The sequence below is a fragment of the Mycteria americana genome, chromosome 2 (genome assembly GCF_035582795.1).
Source record: "Mycteria americana isolate JAX WOST 10 ecotype Jacksonville Zoo and Gardens chromosome 2, USCA_MyAme_1.0, whole genome shotgun sequence".
Lineage (NCBI taxonomy): Eukaryota > Metazoa > Chordata > Aves > Ciconiiformes > Ciconiidae > Mycteria > Mycteria americana.
Genome location: NC_134366.1, coordinates 1,277,390 through 1,296,003, shown reverse-complemented (window position 1 = coordinate 1,296,003; position 18,614 = coordinate 1,277,390). Strand labels below are relative to the sequence as shown.

The following is an 18,614-nucleotide window of genomic DNA, read 5'->3' as shown; positions in this document are numbered from 1 at the left end:
TTACATAATCCTTATCAACTAGTAATTCAAGCAAGACTCAACTTGGGCTTACAAGAGGATCTGACTGTGAAGGTTTAGCAGCAAAACCTGTCAGCTCGCTATTTGGCTAGACAAGGAAGAGCTGCTGGTCCAGAAGAGAACACTTCCCTTGACATCATATGGGCAACTGGTGGGATTTGCACAGGAAGGGTATATTTAAGAAAGGCTAAGTTAAGATACAAGAGACCAGTCTTCCCTGGCTCCAGTCTCACAGATCACAGAGAAAGTGGCCCCAGAAGACAAATCCGTTAGGGTCCTATTGTAAAATGCCTTCTCTAGAGGAGTTTAAATGACTACAAAGAGAAAACACGGAAACCAACTCATGAGTTACGTCTTTGTGAACACTCCCTCCAGAATGTACATTCTATCACTATATGGCAAGCTACCTAGAAAGGTCACAGCTACCAAAAGAAAATACTAGAAAATACGCTTGAAAGTACCGTGTTTATAGGAACAGAAGCTTTCTGAAAGACTATCTAAAGGAACGATGCAGTGATGCCTCCGATAATAGCTCCCGGAAGAGTAAGACAACTTTTGTTTTGTATTTCAGCTTTAGCTAGCTCTGAAACGTAACAGTGATGACAGTTTATATCGCAGATAAGCCTATGTACGTTCTTATTTGTGAAGCAAACACCCACAGCCAATGTCCCTACCAGTATGCTGTGGATGCAGAGAGTGATACCAAAACACATGACCTGGAGCAAACTACAAATTTCAGGTCACTTCTGACTTTTTACAAATGATGACTGCTCAAAGATTCAGCGATCTTACCGCCAATGAAAATATAATCACCTTGTGTTTCTTATCCAGTTGTCAATAATCTTCAGCTCCTTCTGTACCACTTTAGTATAAAATAATGCTTTTTTCATATTAAGAAAATCAGCTGCACTTAACTTTGATACTGACAAAAGCAACTGACAGCAAGGAACCTCACAATGACTTCTGAGGTAATTTCAGAATTTATCTCAAAGTTAGATGTTTCCTGAAATACCTGAGGCCGTCACCAAAATGGGAGCCCTCACCCCAAGGTTCAGGTCTAGACGCCTAAACCAACTACCCAGCCTTTTCCTCCCGGTTGCTATGTAAGTTTAATTTTGCTTCCATGCTGCATCACTGTTCATCAAGGGCAACATAAAGGGGAGATAATGAGAAGACAACACACGTCCTGGGAGCAAGCTGTTTCTAACTGGTATCTGGCAACTATATACAGATTACTATCTAAAGTTACACATATGATAAAGGAGGAGATGAACTGAAACACAGAAAGAATGTCAGTGCCAAGGCTTTGTGAGTTGGTAGGAAAGAGCAACATATTTAACAGCATAAATGGCATTTCTAAAAAATTATCACAGAGAGAGTAGACAGCTAGCTTGTAAGGAATGGTCGAAAAAAAAGGACAAATCACCAGGTAGAGTAGTAAAGTGGATGCTTTCAAAAATGAAGCAATGAAGGAAGTATGAACAAGCAGTAAATCTTCCCTACGTGTGCGAGCTAGAGGACGAAGAATGAAGAAAGCTCCTGGCTGACAAGCTAGGAGATGATCAAAGACTCTAATCCCACCATTTTTAACCACACTTGGCTTGTTCTCAGCATCATTATTCTCACCAGAAGTTAGCACAAAAATTGTGATGCAGTAAAGAACTAGGTTAACAGGAAGATGGTCATAGGGCTGCTGAAAGGGGAACCACCAGTATTGAGGAAAACAAAGTGGAATTTCTCACAGACAGTTCAGAGAACCAGGATTATTATATATTTTTATTAATAATCTTGGAATAAGATATAGGGACATCTGCCAATGACACAAAATAAAGAAACACCATTCATACAGAAAAGGAACAGAGTATCTGAAATGGGTGATGCGATGGCTGGAATAAATTTAAACCCCGTTCTGTTAACAGCACAAAGTGCAAGACCATGCACTTGGGGACTAAAAAGAGTTTCTGCTATAAGGTGGGAGCTCATCAGCTGGAAATGACAGAGAGGGACATGGGGAAGTTAATCAATCACTTCATAATGTGTAAAATTGATGTGACTGACCATGAAAAAGGGACCTGCAATCTCACTATATTCCAGGAAAGGCATTTCCATGGAAAATAACGCACAAATGAGACTTCTCTGAGAATACTGTGTACCGTTCTAATCTCCCACATTCAGGAATGATATGCTAACAACAGTGCCAAGAGGAGCAACCAGGATGACAAACTGAATACAGAGCCATCTTACCAGAGTAAGCCAAGAGTTTCATATTTAGCTTAACAAACAAGGATTTGGGGTGGCGGGTATGAGTTCTCCCTGTAAGTATCTGGAAGCAGAGGAAAGCTATTTTTGTACAAAGGCTGTATCAGGACAAAACTAAGCAGGTATAAACTGGTCCTAAATATAGCCGAAGTGGAAAGACAGGAGAAGGTTCCTGACCATCTGAAATTCTAGAAGAGCTTCACAATAGGCATGGTGGGGTCAAATGAACTTGCTTTAATAGGAAGTTTGCATGCTTACAAAGGGATTACATGACACTGCTATCTGCTGTAACACGTATAACCTTGGAGGACCCTTCCAGACCCCTCTGCCTCAGACTCTGACTGGAAGGTTCCTGACAATCATCAGTGACTAGAGGACAGGCAAGTTCTCTAGCACAAAAGCTAAATTGCTCTATGCGCAGGATGGATATGATGTCACTTGTTAGCAGTGATCTCCCATTTTCTTTTAATTTTGAGAATCTTACAAATTCAAAGCTAATAATCAGACTCACGAGGCAGTAATTTAGCAGATGGGTGTATACAACAGTGGGCCAGTCTGCCTTCTCCACAAACTTTAATAAGCAGTAATTACCTGTCTCTCAGGGCATGGTTTCTAATCTCCTCCACTAGCTGGAAGACGCGGGACAGTGGTGAACGAAATACATCAACAGCAAGGAAGTTCTTCTGCCATGGGGAGACGGTAGCTTTCACAAAGATCTGCTGAATGTAGGCCACAGGAGCACCAACATACTGTGGGGAAAACCAGAGGGAGAATGAAAACACACGGTGAGTGGGAAGCTGCTTAGCAGAATTAGACCACAGCTTGGCAACCTTTCAGGAAGGGGTTTGCCAGACTATATTTTCCTTTCCCGAATTAGAGGTGAAACATGACAGTACTAACCTAGCAAGAACAAAAAGAGTCTGTTTCTCAAAGAGGCAAAATGCCACTGACCATTTTGGCATCAGTCTGTTGCACTTCTTTGTGAGGCAGAGGCTCCCAGCTCTTGCTGAATTTGGTACTGGAACGAAAGGCAGGAGCAGGGACTCGCTGCCTCTCACAGATGCCTCTCACAATGCTGTGGTTCCCCCAACCTGTGCTGATTCTGCTGTGTGCCATTTAAATCTTCCTGGTCTCTGTGCCCAGGCTGCTGACCCTGCTCTGGGGACTGCAGCGCTGACATGCCATGGCAGCCAGAACTTTTGTGCTCTATTAGCTGAACTACGCAACAAAAGCAGAGGGAAGATTTAATCAGCCACCAGCAGCCCGAGTTAACAGCATAGTGCAAAAAGCCCCCAGTGGCACCAGGGAGCGTAGAAGGCGGCAAATGATTTCAATCACAGTGAAAAGAGCACACATGGAGAGAGTAGAGAGCTGGAGCCATCAAAAGCATTAATCCGATATGTAACTTCTACTTAAGAGAGACCCTGGAATGAAAAAGAACAATGCAGGTTATGAAGGATGACTTTAGAATTGCTTCCTGATTTCCTGGACCAGGCTGTCAGCCTTCTTGGAAAGCATCAGGGTTCCCATTTGTTCGTGCAAAAGAAAAGTTAATTCTTTACCCTTAACATAAGGTTATAAGTCTAGTTTACCTGCATGATACATACCAGCCAATTAAAAAAAAACCAAAACACAATCAAACCCACCTTTAAATTATACCCAATTCACCAGGTTCTTCAAGCATCCCTGCACCCCCTAGACCACGCTGTAGTAGCTAGCTCCACAGCCAGAATCTCTGGCTGCCTAAATTCTAATTCAAATGAAAAACTCTTGATTGTGACCTTAAGAAAAAAGTCTATGTCTTGGAGGTGAAGCCTAGACTACCTACACCATCAGAAAAAACTCTGCTAGATGCAGTATTTTAAAGCCAAAGAAGAGAAAATTGCAAGTGCTGAGGAGCTGGACAGTCTGTCTTCCACCTCCAGGCCAGACAGACATTTCCATTCTGACAGCTAGTTAATGATCTTTGAAGGATAAGCTGGTTGATAGCCAGAATCCAGATCCCTTCAGAGAGAGGTTGACAACACCAAAACCACCATCGTAATTATGGGTAGCATCTCCACAGACAGTTACAGCAGGAAAGGCTGACTAATTCCGATTCTCACCCTTCAGAGGAGGCCGAGGGCAGGTATGTGAAGCGGTGTGTGTCAGCAGGAGGCTTGTCCTGCTGCTCTAGGGAAACTGCACGCCTTCATATGACATTAGGAAACTGGGGCCTGTTATGCCAGAACCCATCATTAAACTTGTTTAACACCTAATAATGCTTTAAAAAGTGTACTACTTGCCTTAGGTAAAGTTATCCTTGAAAAATGGGCTCTTAAACAGCATTTCAAAGCTTTTAAGTCTTGCAAATGCCTAGCATCCATTTTTCTGAGAGAGTAAGACTAATACAAGACAAATACAGCCTAAACTTAGCAGTTACACAACGCAACACCTCACCAGAAATATTTTCCGTTGACTACAGTAAAGTGTAGATAACAGAGCGGGGATGTTTCACCATCTCATCTGCCCCACACACACACACCCAGCCACCCCCAGTGCAGGACTCACCCAGTCGGGACGCTCGCTGAGATCCCCTTGCTGCAGACCCGTGTCTGGAGAGGGTGGAGAGTAATCCTTCACGGGGGTGCTGTACTCCACAGGTCCTGTTCCAGGCAGCGGCAGCTTCAGCAGCGGGTAACTATGATTAAGACATAAGCAAGAAATGTTGCACTTTGGTTTTAAGTAGGCTTTTAGGCAGTCTCCAAGAAGAGCTCAAAAAATGAATGGGTGATGAAAAATAAGCCCGCTCCAGCTAAATCCAACCTCTGCAGGACAGGAGACACAGCTGCAATACAAGAGGGCTTTAGCTCTCATACAAACTGTTTGATGCGTTTCCCCAGCGCAAGACATAATTGGTCTTTCTCCCTTAGAAAGGGATAACCAAAAATCCCGGGAGAAAAAGAAGCGAAGTTCTTGCAGGACCTCACCTGAATTACTCTCCACCGCCTGAAAGTTAGCAGTGCTAAAAACATTAAGTACAGCCATGTCTCAACTATTCCGTAGCCCACACAAAAATGAGACATTCATTGTATTCAGGTGGCTGCTTTCCTGACCCAAACCCTATACTAATCACCTAATTTTCCTTATTAAGATTTAAACTATTTCCAATATTTGTCATTAACTTCACTGGTCCACAAAGGGCTTTTAATAGCAGCAATGAGACACCAAAACAGCCACGAAACATTTACCTTCTTGCTCCTTTGCTACTACAATCTTCAGATGACTGTAGCAGCTATCCCACAACAAAGACTTCAAACTATTTGAAAGTTGAGAAACTGAGGTTTCAGGGCGTTTAGAATGGTGTTTTTAGCTCCAGAGGTTCTCAAAAGTGATGAAAATTGTATCAGAATTGAACCGGTGGAAAAAGCAAGACTACTGTTACAGAGATGCCAACAAGTGGGAATTGTCAGCACCAAAATGAACCAGAGACCTGAATTCCCTGGGCTTACTGACAATATAACTTCTTTTTGTTGTCTGATGCACAACAATCTATCAGGCCTTAAATTTCTGACATATTTCCCCTTTATAGCTGAACTTTTCTTGCAATATTGCCAGAATAAATATAAAGGTCTTGGGATTGTTTTCATGCAGTACTCTGCCCACTTTGTTAGGGATTAGCCTGAGACAGCAAAGGCCAAGGAGGGGACAAGCAGCAGCTAAAGACAAGGCTTCAGACTGCACAACAAAAGGCTGAAGAAGAACAATGAAATCAGAAGCAAAGCTTGTTCGATTTGCTATTTTGTTAGTCTGACAAAAACACAACATCTAATTATTATCATTTCATTGTGCAGCGGGAGGGAAGAGAAAAAGAAATAATAAAATCATGTCGTAATACATCAGAGGTGAAAATGCTCAACAAAAGCCACAATCTGGAGACACAGCACAGCCTCTTTTCTCTCACAAGCAGCAATCAGTTTTAGTCCTTCTCAACGACACGTAGCACCTGCCTGTCACAAATGACCTGCTGAAAACACAAGCCTGGGGGAGATACATACAGCAATCATCCTGCATCTGACTGAGGCTGCGACAGACATAAATTAAAACGATAAAATCGAGTATATGTGATAAACAAAGCAGAATGAGTTGAACAGGTGACCGAGGACGAATGATTTTTTCACTAAAGGACTTTGATGTTGATGCCTGAGTAAGTCCAGAAATCTAAGGAAAACACTTTAGAGTCACACTACACGCTTCTCCAGAGGTGGATTTCCCTGTGCAATCACCCTTCAGTTTTAAGGAGTCAGAAGAATAATCTTTAATAGAACTTAACTCATTTAGAGGCACAAAAACCTAAACAGCCAGCGCGTTGCAGGAGTCACAAGGGGACACGCTGGTTTTGCCTCACAAGCACCAGTGGAGGAGCTCAGGCTTCAGAAGTGATCTTGAAGCTTCATCTCTAGGACCAGGCTATTGTCAGATACGCCAAAACAAGCAGCGCCCAGTGCTGCACCTGATGAGGAAGCCTCGATATCCAGAAGCCGCGGGAAACGCTGAGAGCAATGCAGCTGATGGTTGCATCTCCGCAGTCAGTGGTGAAGACCTGATCACTGCCAGAGGTCACAGCTATGGCCCCAAGCAAAGGGTGATGGAAACACTGAGCTCTTTCGGATGCTGAACATTTCACAAATACTTTTTCCTAGTTTAGCAAGATTCCGCTAGCCCTGAACACAATCCTACCCTGAAAACTCTTTCAATTCTTGCTGTCTTTCAAAGCAAAAATGCCCCAAATCCTGGCAGAGGTGTAATGGATTTTTTTTCACTTCCTGAAGACCCGCTGGGATAGAAGGATTTTGCCCTTTTACTAGTTGCTAGGTAGGCAAAACTCTTTTCTGTAGCCACAGATGAAAGTGATTTCAGTGGGTGCGTTGAGCTCAGCCTACAGAAGCAATAAATTGCCACCTCCCAGGAAGATGCCCGCATCGTCCCAGTTGCCCACATCTAGCCTGGGGAACAAGTAGCCACCCTTCCTCATCCTGCTCATTCAGTATAGCACCCCTAAACCCAGCGTGAGCAGGGGGCTGGACCAGATGACCTCCAGAGGTGCCTGCCAGCCTCACCAGCCTGTGCTACCACAGCTAGTCCAGTGGAGACCACCAAAATGGTGATGTGGCAGGAGAACGTGGTGCAAAAGGAGATACTGGGTTAACTGGACTCATCCAGCCCGGAGAAGACTGAGGAGGGAATCTAAAATGTAGTGTTCAGCTAATTAATTAGTGGTTATAGTGAAGATGACCCCAGACTTGTCTCAGGGGACTACAGGGAAAGGACACAAGCTGCAGCAAGGGAAATTCCACTTAGACCTAAGGAGAAAATACTTCACAATGAGAACAGTCAAACCCTGGAAAAGGGACCAGAGTAGCCATGGACTCTCCATCATTGGAGATATTCAAAAGTCAACCAGACAAGGCTCCAAGCCTAAATTTGGGGTTAGCCCTACTTCGAGCTGTGACCCCCATCGTCACAGACCCCCTGTGTGGAAGGGATCTCTGGAGGGCTCCAGTGCAAACTCCTGCTCAAACCAGGGCCAACAAGAGCAGGTTGCTCAGAGCCATGTCCAGTCTGGGTTTGCGTATCTCCAAGGACCGAGGTCCCACAGCTTCTCCAGGCATCTATTCTAGCATTTTGTTGCCCTCATAATGAAAACCTTTTCCCTTGGATCTATTCAGAATTTCCCATCTGTCCACTGCCTCTTGTCCTTCCACTAAATACTCTGAGAAGAATCTGCCTCTACCTTCTCTACACCCTCCCTACAAGTAGCTGTAGGCCAGCAGTAAGATCGCTACTTCGGGCTGAAGAGACTCAGTCTCCTCAGCCTCTCCTCCTCCATTATATGCTACAGCTCCCCACTCCGATAGCTCTGCTGGACGTGCTCCAGTATGTCAATGCCTTCCCCAGACTGGACGCAGGACTGTGGTTTCACAAAGGCCAAACAGAGGGAAGACTCCCTTCCTTGGGAGGGAGGATGCAGTTGGCCTTTCTGCTGCAAGGCCAATTGGCCTTTCTGCTGCCTGACTCACATCCAACTCGTCCTCTGCTCCAAAGCTGCTTTCCAGCCTGTCCTGCTCCAGGGGCTTACTCCATCCCAGGCACAGGACTCTGCATTTGCCTTTTTGCCTTTGCTGAGCTTCCTGCCAGTCCACCTTCCCAACCTGCCAAAGCATCTCTGAATGGCAACCGTGCTCTCCACCATCCTGACTGCTCTCCCACGTCTGGCATGATCTACAAATTTGGTGAGCGTGCGCTCTGCTCCTTCAGCCAGGTCGTTGATAGCGATGTTAAACAGACCTTGCCCCTGTTCGTGGATTAGGGGGTTAACATGAACTGCTGGCAGAGCTGTGGGAGCTGCAACTTGCAGTAGAGGGACAGGAGAACAACTGAGGAAGATGAAGGACCTGAATTTCCACAGCTGTCTGCAAAATAACAACCTGGCAAAATCACAGGTGTTTTGCCAGTATTGAGCATGTCACATCAAGCAATTCTGGATTCTGTTATGCCCTTTCTGTGCTTGAGGCCACAAAGGAAGGCTTTAACATGCCAGCTTACATACCACAGAAACTTGGAAAAAAAAAATTAAAAAAAAGAGTATTTCTACATTTTAAAAAAAACTAGCCACTGGAGATGGTTCTCAGTTGCTCCACCATGTTCCTCCTCAGCCACTAGTATATTTCCATCTGAATAAAACCACTTCATCGACAAGAAACATGCCTGTTGCTAGAGCAGAGTGGAGATGCATGTCAACTCCTCTACTATGGAACAATCTCCTCCTAGATATGTACTGACTGTTCACAGCAGCCTTTGCTTTAGCTACGGAAGCTACCTGAGAAGTTGTGAAGGAGGAACATTCATCTAAACGATGGCAATTTGTACACAGCTTCCAGCTGGCACAGGGTTACGTGAGGCCTCAGAGAAAGATGCAAGACATGACAGCTAATAGGGAGATCGCTGAGAATCCCGTACTTGGTTTTTCTGTTGTCAAAAAAAAAAAGTTCAATTTTCTGTAGAAGGGAAGAAGCAAACCACTCCCATCCTGAAGCACAAGCCACCTCCCAAAATACTGGACACAGCTCCTTAATGGCATTTTTGAATTACCAAGATTTTGGTTTGTTGGGTTTTATTTTTCATGTTAGGATTTTCAAAATCGTCAAAAAAAAATTGAAAGTACATGCAAATGCAATGGAGGAAAGAGTAAATGGCATTTCTTGGAAAACTCAAGGGCAATAAAATGAGGGGAAAAACAAAAGGGAAATTTTTGACAGAAGGAAAAAAAGAAATCTAGAAATGTCTGTGCACTGCTGAGGACTATATCCTGCTGCAGCTGTCAGAGAACCAAGGCAACTGAGACTCCTGTCTTCCACCGTCCTCTTCAGGCCTGCGGTCAGGGTCAATCTGTTGATACCTAAAGCAACTTCAGCATTTCCCTGCAATTTGATTAAATCATGAATATGGGAACAGGATTTATGCTATAGGAAAAGATCTATATGCTCCCTCCAATCCATATTTTCAATCTGTCTCTACAGTAGACAAGGAAGAGGAAAGCAGCATCGAACACTGCAGTTATTCAGACTGTTTGCCTCTTGCTCGTGTGCTGCAAAACAGTGTTAGATTTTCTCCATCCAGTCTGAAGTTTTCTGCAGGTCACATTGATGGGCTCCTCCAGCTTCCTCTACACTTCCAGGCTGCTCGGCCAATAAAAGCATTTGTGGCATAATTCTCTTCATTTCCCCATACGCTAATGAGTCCCAATTCTAATAGCCATCATTGTTAAAGACAGTGAGACATGACACATTCCAGTCATGGCTCTGCTCTCATAGGTTACCACTTTCATCGGGAGCAAAAGCTTTTGTCTTTGGTGATATTATCTGCTTGTTTTGAAACAGGGGAGATTTAGATATTAGGAAGAAATTCTTTACTGTGAGGGTGGTGAGGCACTGGAAGAGGTTGCCCAGAGAAGTTGTGGATGCCCCCTCCATGGAAGTGTTCAAAGCCAGGCTGGATGAGGCTTCGAGGAGCCTGGTCTAGTTGAAGATGTCCCTGCCCATGGCAGGGGGTTGGACTAGATGATCTTTAAGGTCCCTTCCAACCCAAACCTTTCCATGATTCTATGATTCTATAGTTTACTGAGATGAGAAGAGCTGTGGCAGCTGTGGTATTAGAAGACACCGATGTGCACCCATCAGGAACAGGACTTCCTAGCAGATTGTCTGGCACGCACAAAAGAAGCTGGAACTATTTTTGATAATCCACATTTTCAGCAGCTATCTTCAGAGAAAAGGCCCCACAGGAAATCCGCTTTTAAAAGGTTAAAACAGACCGTGTAGTCTGTACACAACTATGTTTAGCTCCTACGGTCCTTATCGCAACATGATCTAGATAGCATAGATTGGTCATGGTATTGTTTTGCAGCAGAGCTCCGGAACAAGACTTACTTATTGGGACTCTCTTCAAAAGCTCCCTCATCTTGAGCCAACTACAACATAAATATATGTCCCCATAAGGGAAGCAGGGACATATATTTACTTGTTGCACAGTGATATTTGAGGATTCACATTTATGAAAGGTTTTGAGAATGGCTGATGGAAGAACGCACAAAGTACACAGTCTAGATTATACTTACTGTAAGTTATTTCAGTAAGATGCTAAAACATTAGTGCTGGAATTTAATTAGCCTTATACAGGCATGCAATACCAGCTGATCTAGTCAGTGATACCTGAGACAGACTGACAGCAGAGACAAAAAAAAAAGGACAGACTGAGAAAGAACCACCCAATGATACCAAGAAAGTCACGAGACCTACTACTTCAGACATCAATGTCAGAGCATCTTTCAAGTAAAGAGATACTTAAAAAAAACAAAGCAAGAGCTGCTGCTGAGTTGTCAGAAGCATCCTGGCTTCCCACAGACCTTAAACGCTGCAAGGCCTGCGAGATGTGACAGGCCTAGGTCCTTTTCATGGGCACTTCTTACCAAATGTGAGAATGGCTCTGACTCCGTTACAGGGAAGTGATTTCTAGCACTCGGGTTTGATTCTCCTCACATTTCTCTTTGTTAGAGATTTTTTTGACTGTCGGGGAAAGAGGTGAACACCATAATGGAAAGGATAGACAAAGGAGGGAAGAAAAGTAGGATCTAAACCAGGTGACAGCAAAGCTCAAAAATAAGTTTTGGGTTTGAGAAGGGTTATTTTTAGATGCTCATGTAACAGTGCACCCCGACACCCTTCTGCAAATCCAAAATAAAGGAAAAGTAGATCATCTCCAAGCTGGTATTGCTGAATTCAAGCAAGAGTGCATTTTAGTTACCAAGCATGAGGTAGGTTCAAGCAAAAAATGTTCATCCAACTACTTTACATATTTTCAAGACAGCTTAGAGGGCCAAGATGGAGAACTGCCAGGTCAGCCCGAGGCAGCTGGCAACTCAACAGAACTGCAAACCCTACAGTTGCATATTCCTCCTTCACAGAATCAAAGCGGAGATCTCCACCACCCCAGAATAGTCTTCTGCTGATGAATATGAAGGAAAGTAGAGAGCTGCCAGGTCTTAGGTAACAGGGAAAGTGGTGATACATTCCCTTAAAATAGCTACCACCTTCATTTTGTAGACTGTAGAACAAGCTTTTAGCCTGTTTCCAGCCTAAACTATCTATCACAAAGAGAGAACAACCTGAAAACCCACTGCTAATGAGAGATCTGGAATTTGATAAAGAGGGTCTTGCCAGTGGGTAAAGAAGGCCAGATATTTGGCAGCAACAGTTCCCTGTTTAGCCTTGGTAAGTGCATAAACAACACCTGTTTCTGAATAAATGACGCCTGCTTTGCACCGTTTCCTACTGACAGGACCCTCAAAAGTCTGCACTGCAAAAGTAAAGATTCCCCTTGCTCTGTGCTGCCAGTTTCCTTTTTTCCGCGAAGCAGAACGGAGGTCTCGTTACACAGAACTTGCTTCTAGTTTCATCATGTGGTCCCACAGGAGACTGTTCTCTGTGGGTTGGGAACACGAAGAGCCTGACAGCAACTCGGCTCCTCTGGTTATCACACAAGATAGTACAAACCTGTAAGATAGCGAAATGTTCTTTTAGAAAGAAATAGATGTATGCGCACACACACACAAAAGGGCTCTGGTTCCAGTCGGTTCTACAGTTCTTTAGTAGCAGAACCTAGTGCTTCAGTCAAATAATGAACACCTGCAAAGACTTACCCTGTTTAGTTTTCCTAAACCTGCTTCACAGAGTCAACTGTTTGATTTTAAATTCTTACTTTAACTAAAAACTATTCTTCAGAACTACAGAGGAATTTCAAATGTACCCCAATTACCAGATTTATAGGTATCATCTGTTCTTCTCTGATCTGGGGAGGAGGAACTACTCTTGTGTCACATAGGCTTAAGTGGCACTCTCATTCTACTGGGGGGGAAGGAAACAGTCAGGTAAGTTTGTCCCTGTAAAGAAAAGGAAGTTCCTTAATGCAGATCCATTTCAGTGGGATGATGAAAATGAATGTTACCTACAAAGGGGTATATAGTAAAACAAGAAGTTAATAACAAGCCTTACATCTGTCAATAGCTAGTTCAGCAGAAAACCTTCCCTCTGAAGTGAAGACTAACCTGGATTTTCAGACTTTGATTAAGACTATAGAGCAAGAATGAGTCATAGGAATTTTTGCTTTTGCTTTGAATATTAATTTATTAACAAAACTAGATATGCTATGTCTTGTCTATAGGTGACATTAAAAGTAGCATCTACACAAAATACATCCAGGGTCAAAGACAGAATAAAAATAGTGTCTACACAAAATACTTCCAGGGTTAAAGACAGAATACATCCAAACAACCGGTAACAGACACTCTGTGGTGACTGTGCTACCTGATCCTTGGCACCTGACCTTTTTAGAACAGGAGAAACACCCGCACGTTAACTGTCGTCACACTGACTGAGAACCAGAACTGATGCTGGATAAGTTGTGGGCCATGGGGTTTATTTCAGCTTGTAAAAAAAAAGTTATCTGAACACAAAGGTGGTCAAGTTTTACTGAGGTGTAGGGGAGGAAAATAAGAACAACCGAGTTAATTTCTTCTGCAGCAGAACTTTACAAGCTCGCCTTCATTCTGGGTGCACACAGGTGCAGAAGAAGAGAAGATTCTGTTTCACCTCTCTCCCTCTCAAGAACTCAGGATATAGGATCCACCCTCGCTTGCTTTAACAATATGACATATTTATTAACCATGTTCAAGGCTGAAGAATACAGAATGCTTCCTTTTTGCTCTACTACGTTCTCCTTTTTCCACCCACTTCTTCAGGGACAAGGACTAACCTTCTCTGCAACACCGAGGACGTTATTAGCTCCTTCCTGTTGATAAAAGTCAGCCTGAAACCACTGGATCACTTGTGTATCTTCCTCCTTCATTAGGAAGACCTGTAGTTCCCACTACTTAATTGGTCCACGCTTGTTGCAGACACTAATCTGCATCACTACGCAAACAGCGCTGAGGGTCTCTTATCAATCATGCTGGACAGAAACGTTGTCTAAATGAGCTTCTACCCTGAAGCCAGGCCCTGATTTTTTCCACCAGCTTCTTTCTCCAAATTTCCGCACGTTTCCCACTTTTTGCAGTGAGGTGGCTGAGATGAATCAGTGAGATCTGTCCTAAGAAAATGGAACGCTTCTGAAGAGCACAAACAAATTACATTCCAGCAGTAAATCGGTGCCAAAGCCCATTATTCAGAGTCCTCACAACATGACTGCAGGAAAGAAAAGCAGATGTGACACTTGATGGCCACCAGCAAGTTCCTCCCCCTAGCAAACAGAAAGCTTCCACAGGAGGTGGCCATCCGACAGCTCCCGTAAGCCACTGTCTGCAGCGGCTCCTGCAGACAGCACCCAACCCACGCTGTGCTGGACGCCCAACAGCTGCCGGTTTTGCATTCTGGAAAGCTATTCAGCTGGGCATAGTTTAAAACACATATACGTACAGCTAGCTGTGCTGGGTCAGACCAAGGGTCCACCTGCCCAGCAGGCTATTTCTTACAGGGGCCAATAGCAGACGTCTAGGAAAGAGCGGAAGACCAGGGCGAGCATATAATGCATGAAATGCCCACCACATGACACAGTTCCAGGACTTAACTTCAACCTCAAGTGAGTTAGTATATCAGCTAAAAATTCATTTTCCCAAATAATTGCTGCAATACTTTTGAGGTTTCCTGCCCCACCCCACAGATAGCCAGCAGTCATTCAGATGACTGTTGATCACTTCTGTTTTCCTGTTATTTCAGCCCGTTTTTACATATTCAGCCATCCTGATTAAAAAAGAAATCATAGTCCTTTCGTTGGCCTTGGCACCCTGCCCCCCCCAAAAAACTATAAAACTTTACTGTATCTGATGAAAAGACTTGTTTAGAAGGATTCTAGTACAGTACAGTCTGAAAAGCTACCGAATATCTTGCTCCAGGTTTACACAGTTGGAGTCCCTACCCATTTGTTAAGGGATTACCATTCAACAGCTACAGTCGCACAAGCCACAGAGCTAACAACTGTGTGCAGCCACACACCACAAACATCAGATTATTCCACACAGAGCAAACACGGAGGAGGCATCTCGGACTTCCAAGGATATTTATCAAGTGCTCACTGTAGAGAGCAGCCCCTGAATTTGAGCTCTGGCAAGAAAATACCCAAATTATAGTACAAGCCAAGGAACCTGAAATACAATATACTTGGTAATGTAGCTTCATTGTAAGTGGATATAATAAGTTTCATTTCTTGTTTTAAATGAATGAACAATGCGTGGACTGCAACTGCAAAGCTACCTAGCCCCAAGAAAATAGGAGTTACTCTCAAATGACTTGATAGCAAGGATGTGTGTTCCCTTTAGCACCACTTCCCTTTTCAGCTTGGAGAAAACCAGAAGACAGAAGGAAGGAAGCGTGGGGGGCAAAGGGGATGCTCCTAACACCTTGATAAATCAACACGACTCTCACGCTGGAGAAACTGAAAGAGGAGCTTAAAAACAATTCTCCTGCATCGTTCTGCATTGCACAGCTCCTTTATAAACTTCACAGGCAGACTAAAAAGCACAGAGACAGAATGACGGACAGTTGAGGCTGGAAGGCAGCTCTGGAGACCGGCTAGGCTAAGCCTGCTCGGAGCAGGGTCAGCCACAGCAGGTGGTTCTGGGCTGTGTCCGGACGGTTTTTGAGTATCTTCAAGGACAGAGCCTCCACCACCTCTCTGGGATACCTGCTCCAGTGGTTAACAACCTTAAAGCAAAAAAGTGTTGTCTTACATATAAGCAGAATCTCCTGTGCTTCAGCTTGCACCTGTTGCCTCATGTCCTGTCCCTGGGCACCCACCAAGCAGTGAGCCTGGCTCCGTTCTCTTTACACCCTCTTTTCATATATTTGTATATGTTGTTAAGATCCCCTGAGCCTTCTCTTCTCCAGGCTGAAGAGCCCCAGTTCTCTCAGCCTTTCCTCATAGGAGAGATGCTCCAGTCCCTTCATCATCTTCACGACCCTTTGCTGGACTTCCTCGACTAATTCCATGTCCTTCTTTTAAGGGGAAGCCCAGCACTGGACCCAGCACTCCAGGTGTGGCCTCACCAGTGCTGAGCAGAGGGGAAGGATCACCTCCCTCGACCGGCTGGCAATGCTCTCCCTAATGCAGCCCAGGATACCATGGGCCACCTCCGCCATGAGGACACACAGGTGGCTCCTATTCCATTTGGTGTCCACAGGACCCCCAGGACCTGTTCTGCAAAGCTGCCTTCCAGAGGGATGACCCCCAGTCTGTACAAGTGCCTGGGGTTATTCTTCCTTTTACGTTTCCTTGTGTTGAACTTGAGGTTCCTCTCTGCCCATGCAGCCGTCTGGTGCATCAGCTACTCTTTCATTTTTCATCCAGCCAGTTCACGATATATGGAGTTTGTATCTGCAAACTTGCTGAGGGTGCAGTCTGTTCCATCATCCAAGTCAACAATGAAGAAGTCAGACCTCCGGCTCAAACTAAGAGGAAGGCCTGAAGACCTCAACCCAAAACTAAACTGCCAATAAATATCTTGGAGCACCCTGCACACAGATACCCTGTCAGAGTTCAGTCTTACCACACTGAAACGCTCAAGTGTGGAAGGGCTGCACTCTGGAATAGCTCTGACCTAGTTCGTAATGCCACTTCTCAAGCCAGAATTAACACCTAGTTAACACCAGTTAATACAGAGCAGCTCAGAACGGGAACTGAAACATCCCCAAAAAACTGCTTCTAAAGAGGGAGCACTTTATCCACACTTCAATTTTTTTGCCAAGGTACTCTTGCTCTCAAAGGGTGTCACACTATTTTTAAAACCCTGTCTCTCCTAGGGGCATTATTTGCTTTTCTAATGAGTTACTGAAACTCATTAAAGAAAACATAGACTATTCACTTTATGCCTGATGGTGTCTTGGACAAATTTCTGCAGCCTGAAGGTAACCAATAACTGCAGAATCCTCAAATACTGGCACTGAGTAACGCAGGCACTTCCCCAAATACGCAATTACAAGTAGCTGATCTGCCAAAGTCAAAGCTCCTGAAGCTTCAAACCAGGTTATGTGAGACACCTTAATTCACACATGTGACTAAAAGGACAGGACAGATACAAGCGCTGACCCAGTGGGCACAAGGTCCCCAAGAAGAGTGAAGACAGCTGCTAGTAATCCTAGATCAGATTTCCTCCTGTCCGGGAAATCCTAAATTTAGGAAAGGGAGTAAGCATGCAGTTTTTATTTTTATCCCTCCCAAACCACAACGTTTGTATGGATAAACATTTTATCCTGAAGCAGTTGTCTTGCATTCCTGCATTCACCCCAGCAATAGCACCTGAAAGATAACTGAAAATAGGAGCCTAAGACCACTGGAAGCACCGATGAAGCAATTGGCAAGCAAGAGCGCTGTGGCATGGCGATTCAGGACTCATGGTGGAACTCTGCTTTGGCTAATGCAGGCCTGACCTGTGAAAGCAACATCCAGCAAAGCTGAAGTCACAAACAGAGCCGTTACTTGCAACCATATCAACAAAGATAAACAGAACGTAGAATCGACTTGCTTGGACCTTGTAGAAGCTTCGTATTTCTACAGAATGAGAGATCTGCAAATGAAACTATTATCATTGACAGTTACTGGAATTTATATGAAGCAGTGAAAAAAAATCAGGAAAGCAACGCCTCGATTGCTGCTCACAACCTTGAAGAGTTGCAGGCATGAGAAGTGATCTCACAGGTTTTCAATACATGAAAATAATCACTTCAATAATCTTTTAACAGTACATGTGAAAGAAGCCTGTCTTACCCTCAGTGATGCTCAAAGAAAAATGTACATCTGTATCAACACAGGTGGAGCTCTAAAGCTGAAAAGTACATCACGTAATGTTTATTTTGACCAAGAGACAAGAATTAAAACCTTGATGACAGAATCCGTCTGCACATGTGGCTGTGCACAGATCTGAGCACAAAAGTTTTCTCAACTCCAGCAGTAATAACGCCTCATTGGAAATGATTAAGAGGCCCATGTAACATTTCTGATCATGATAATATATTCAGCTGCGACTTGTATCCAAGTTAGAGTCCACAAGGACGGATGGTACAGAATTTACAAGAACAAACAACACATGCGTGCCAAGGCAAGGGCTGAAGAGAAGAGTGCAAGCTTCAGGGAGAACAGAATAGGCAAGCATGGAAAGAAAGATCAACTTTCCTTCTCCCCATTTGTAATTTATGGCTTTGGAGTTCACCACCAGCTGTTTGGGGATTACTTTTATTTTACTTATTGCTTTGCTTCATTTATTCAATTAGTTTTTACTATTTACTTATTAAAGCACAAGAAGCTACTTTATCCCTGTCTTTTCTTTTGTCCCACAAAAAGAGATGACAAAAATCTACTACCTTTAAAAAACAACAACAAAAAAAGAGCTTCTGGGATAGCCCACAAGACGGGGAAACCTGAAGACGTTCATGGCGTTGCTATGAAAACCTCCCAAAGCAGCAACACCCTGTGACACCAAGTAATTCGTGTGACTTACCAGCAGGCCAGAATACAGAGACCAGTAAAGAGGATGATGGGAATGGGGTAGGAAGCACACAACAGCCCGTGGTTGTAGAAGGCCCGCGATATCCTCTCGCGCAGTTTTTCAGTCAGGGTCATCCTCAGCTGTCGTCACCTAGTTGCCATCCCGGAATATATCAGGGGGTCGGGCAATTCCAGCATGTGCAACGCTTCAGCAAAGGCACTGTATCCAGCTAGAAATTGGAAAGAAAGCAAGCTTGTGAGAAGAATAA

General features: G+C 44.1%; 1 protein-coding gene across 3 annotated transcripts in view; it reads right to left on the bottom strand.

Moving 5' to 3' along the window:
- SCAP (SREBF chaperone) overlaps positions 1-18,614 on the bottom strand; it is a 65,210-nt gene that overhangs the window by 26,528 nt on the left and 20,068 nt on the right. For 2 of the 3 annotated variants that reach the window (XM_075492171.1, XM_075492173.1), the window contains 3 exons: positions 18,359-18,575; positions 4,828-4,957; positions 2,869-3,026 (listed from right to left, as the gene is read on the bottom strand). In XM_075492171.1, the coding sequence (XP_075348286.1) occupies positions 2,869-3,026; positions 4,828-4,957; positions 18,359-18,480 (410 nt within the window). In that variant the 5' untranslated portion in view covers positions 18,481-18,575. Of the gene's footprint in view, positions 1-2,868; positions 3,027-3,228; positions 3,496-4,827; positions 4,959-18,358; positions 18,576-18,614 lie in introns of those variants that run through there. The other variant, XM_075492174.1, reaches the window with a different exon arrangement.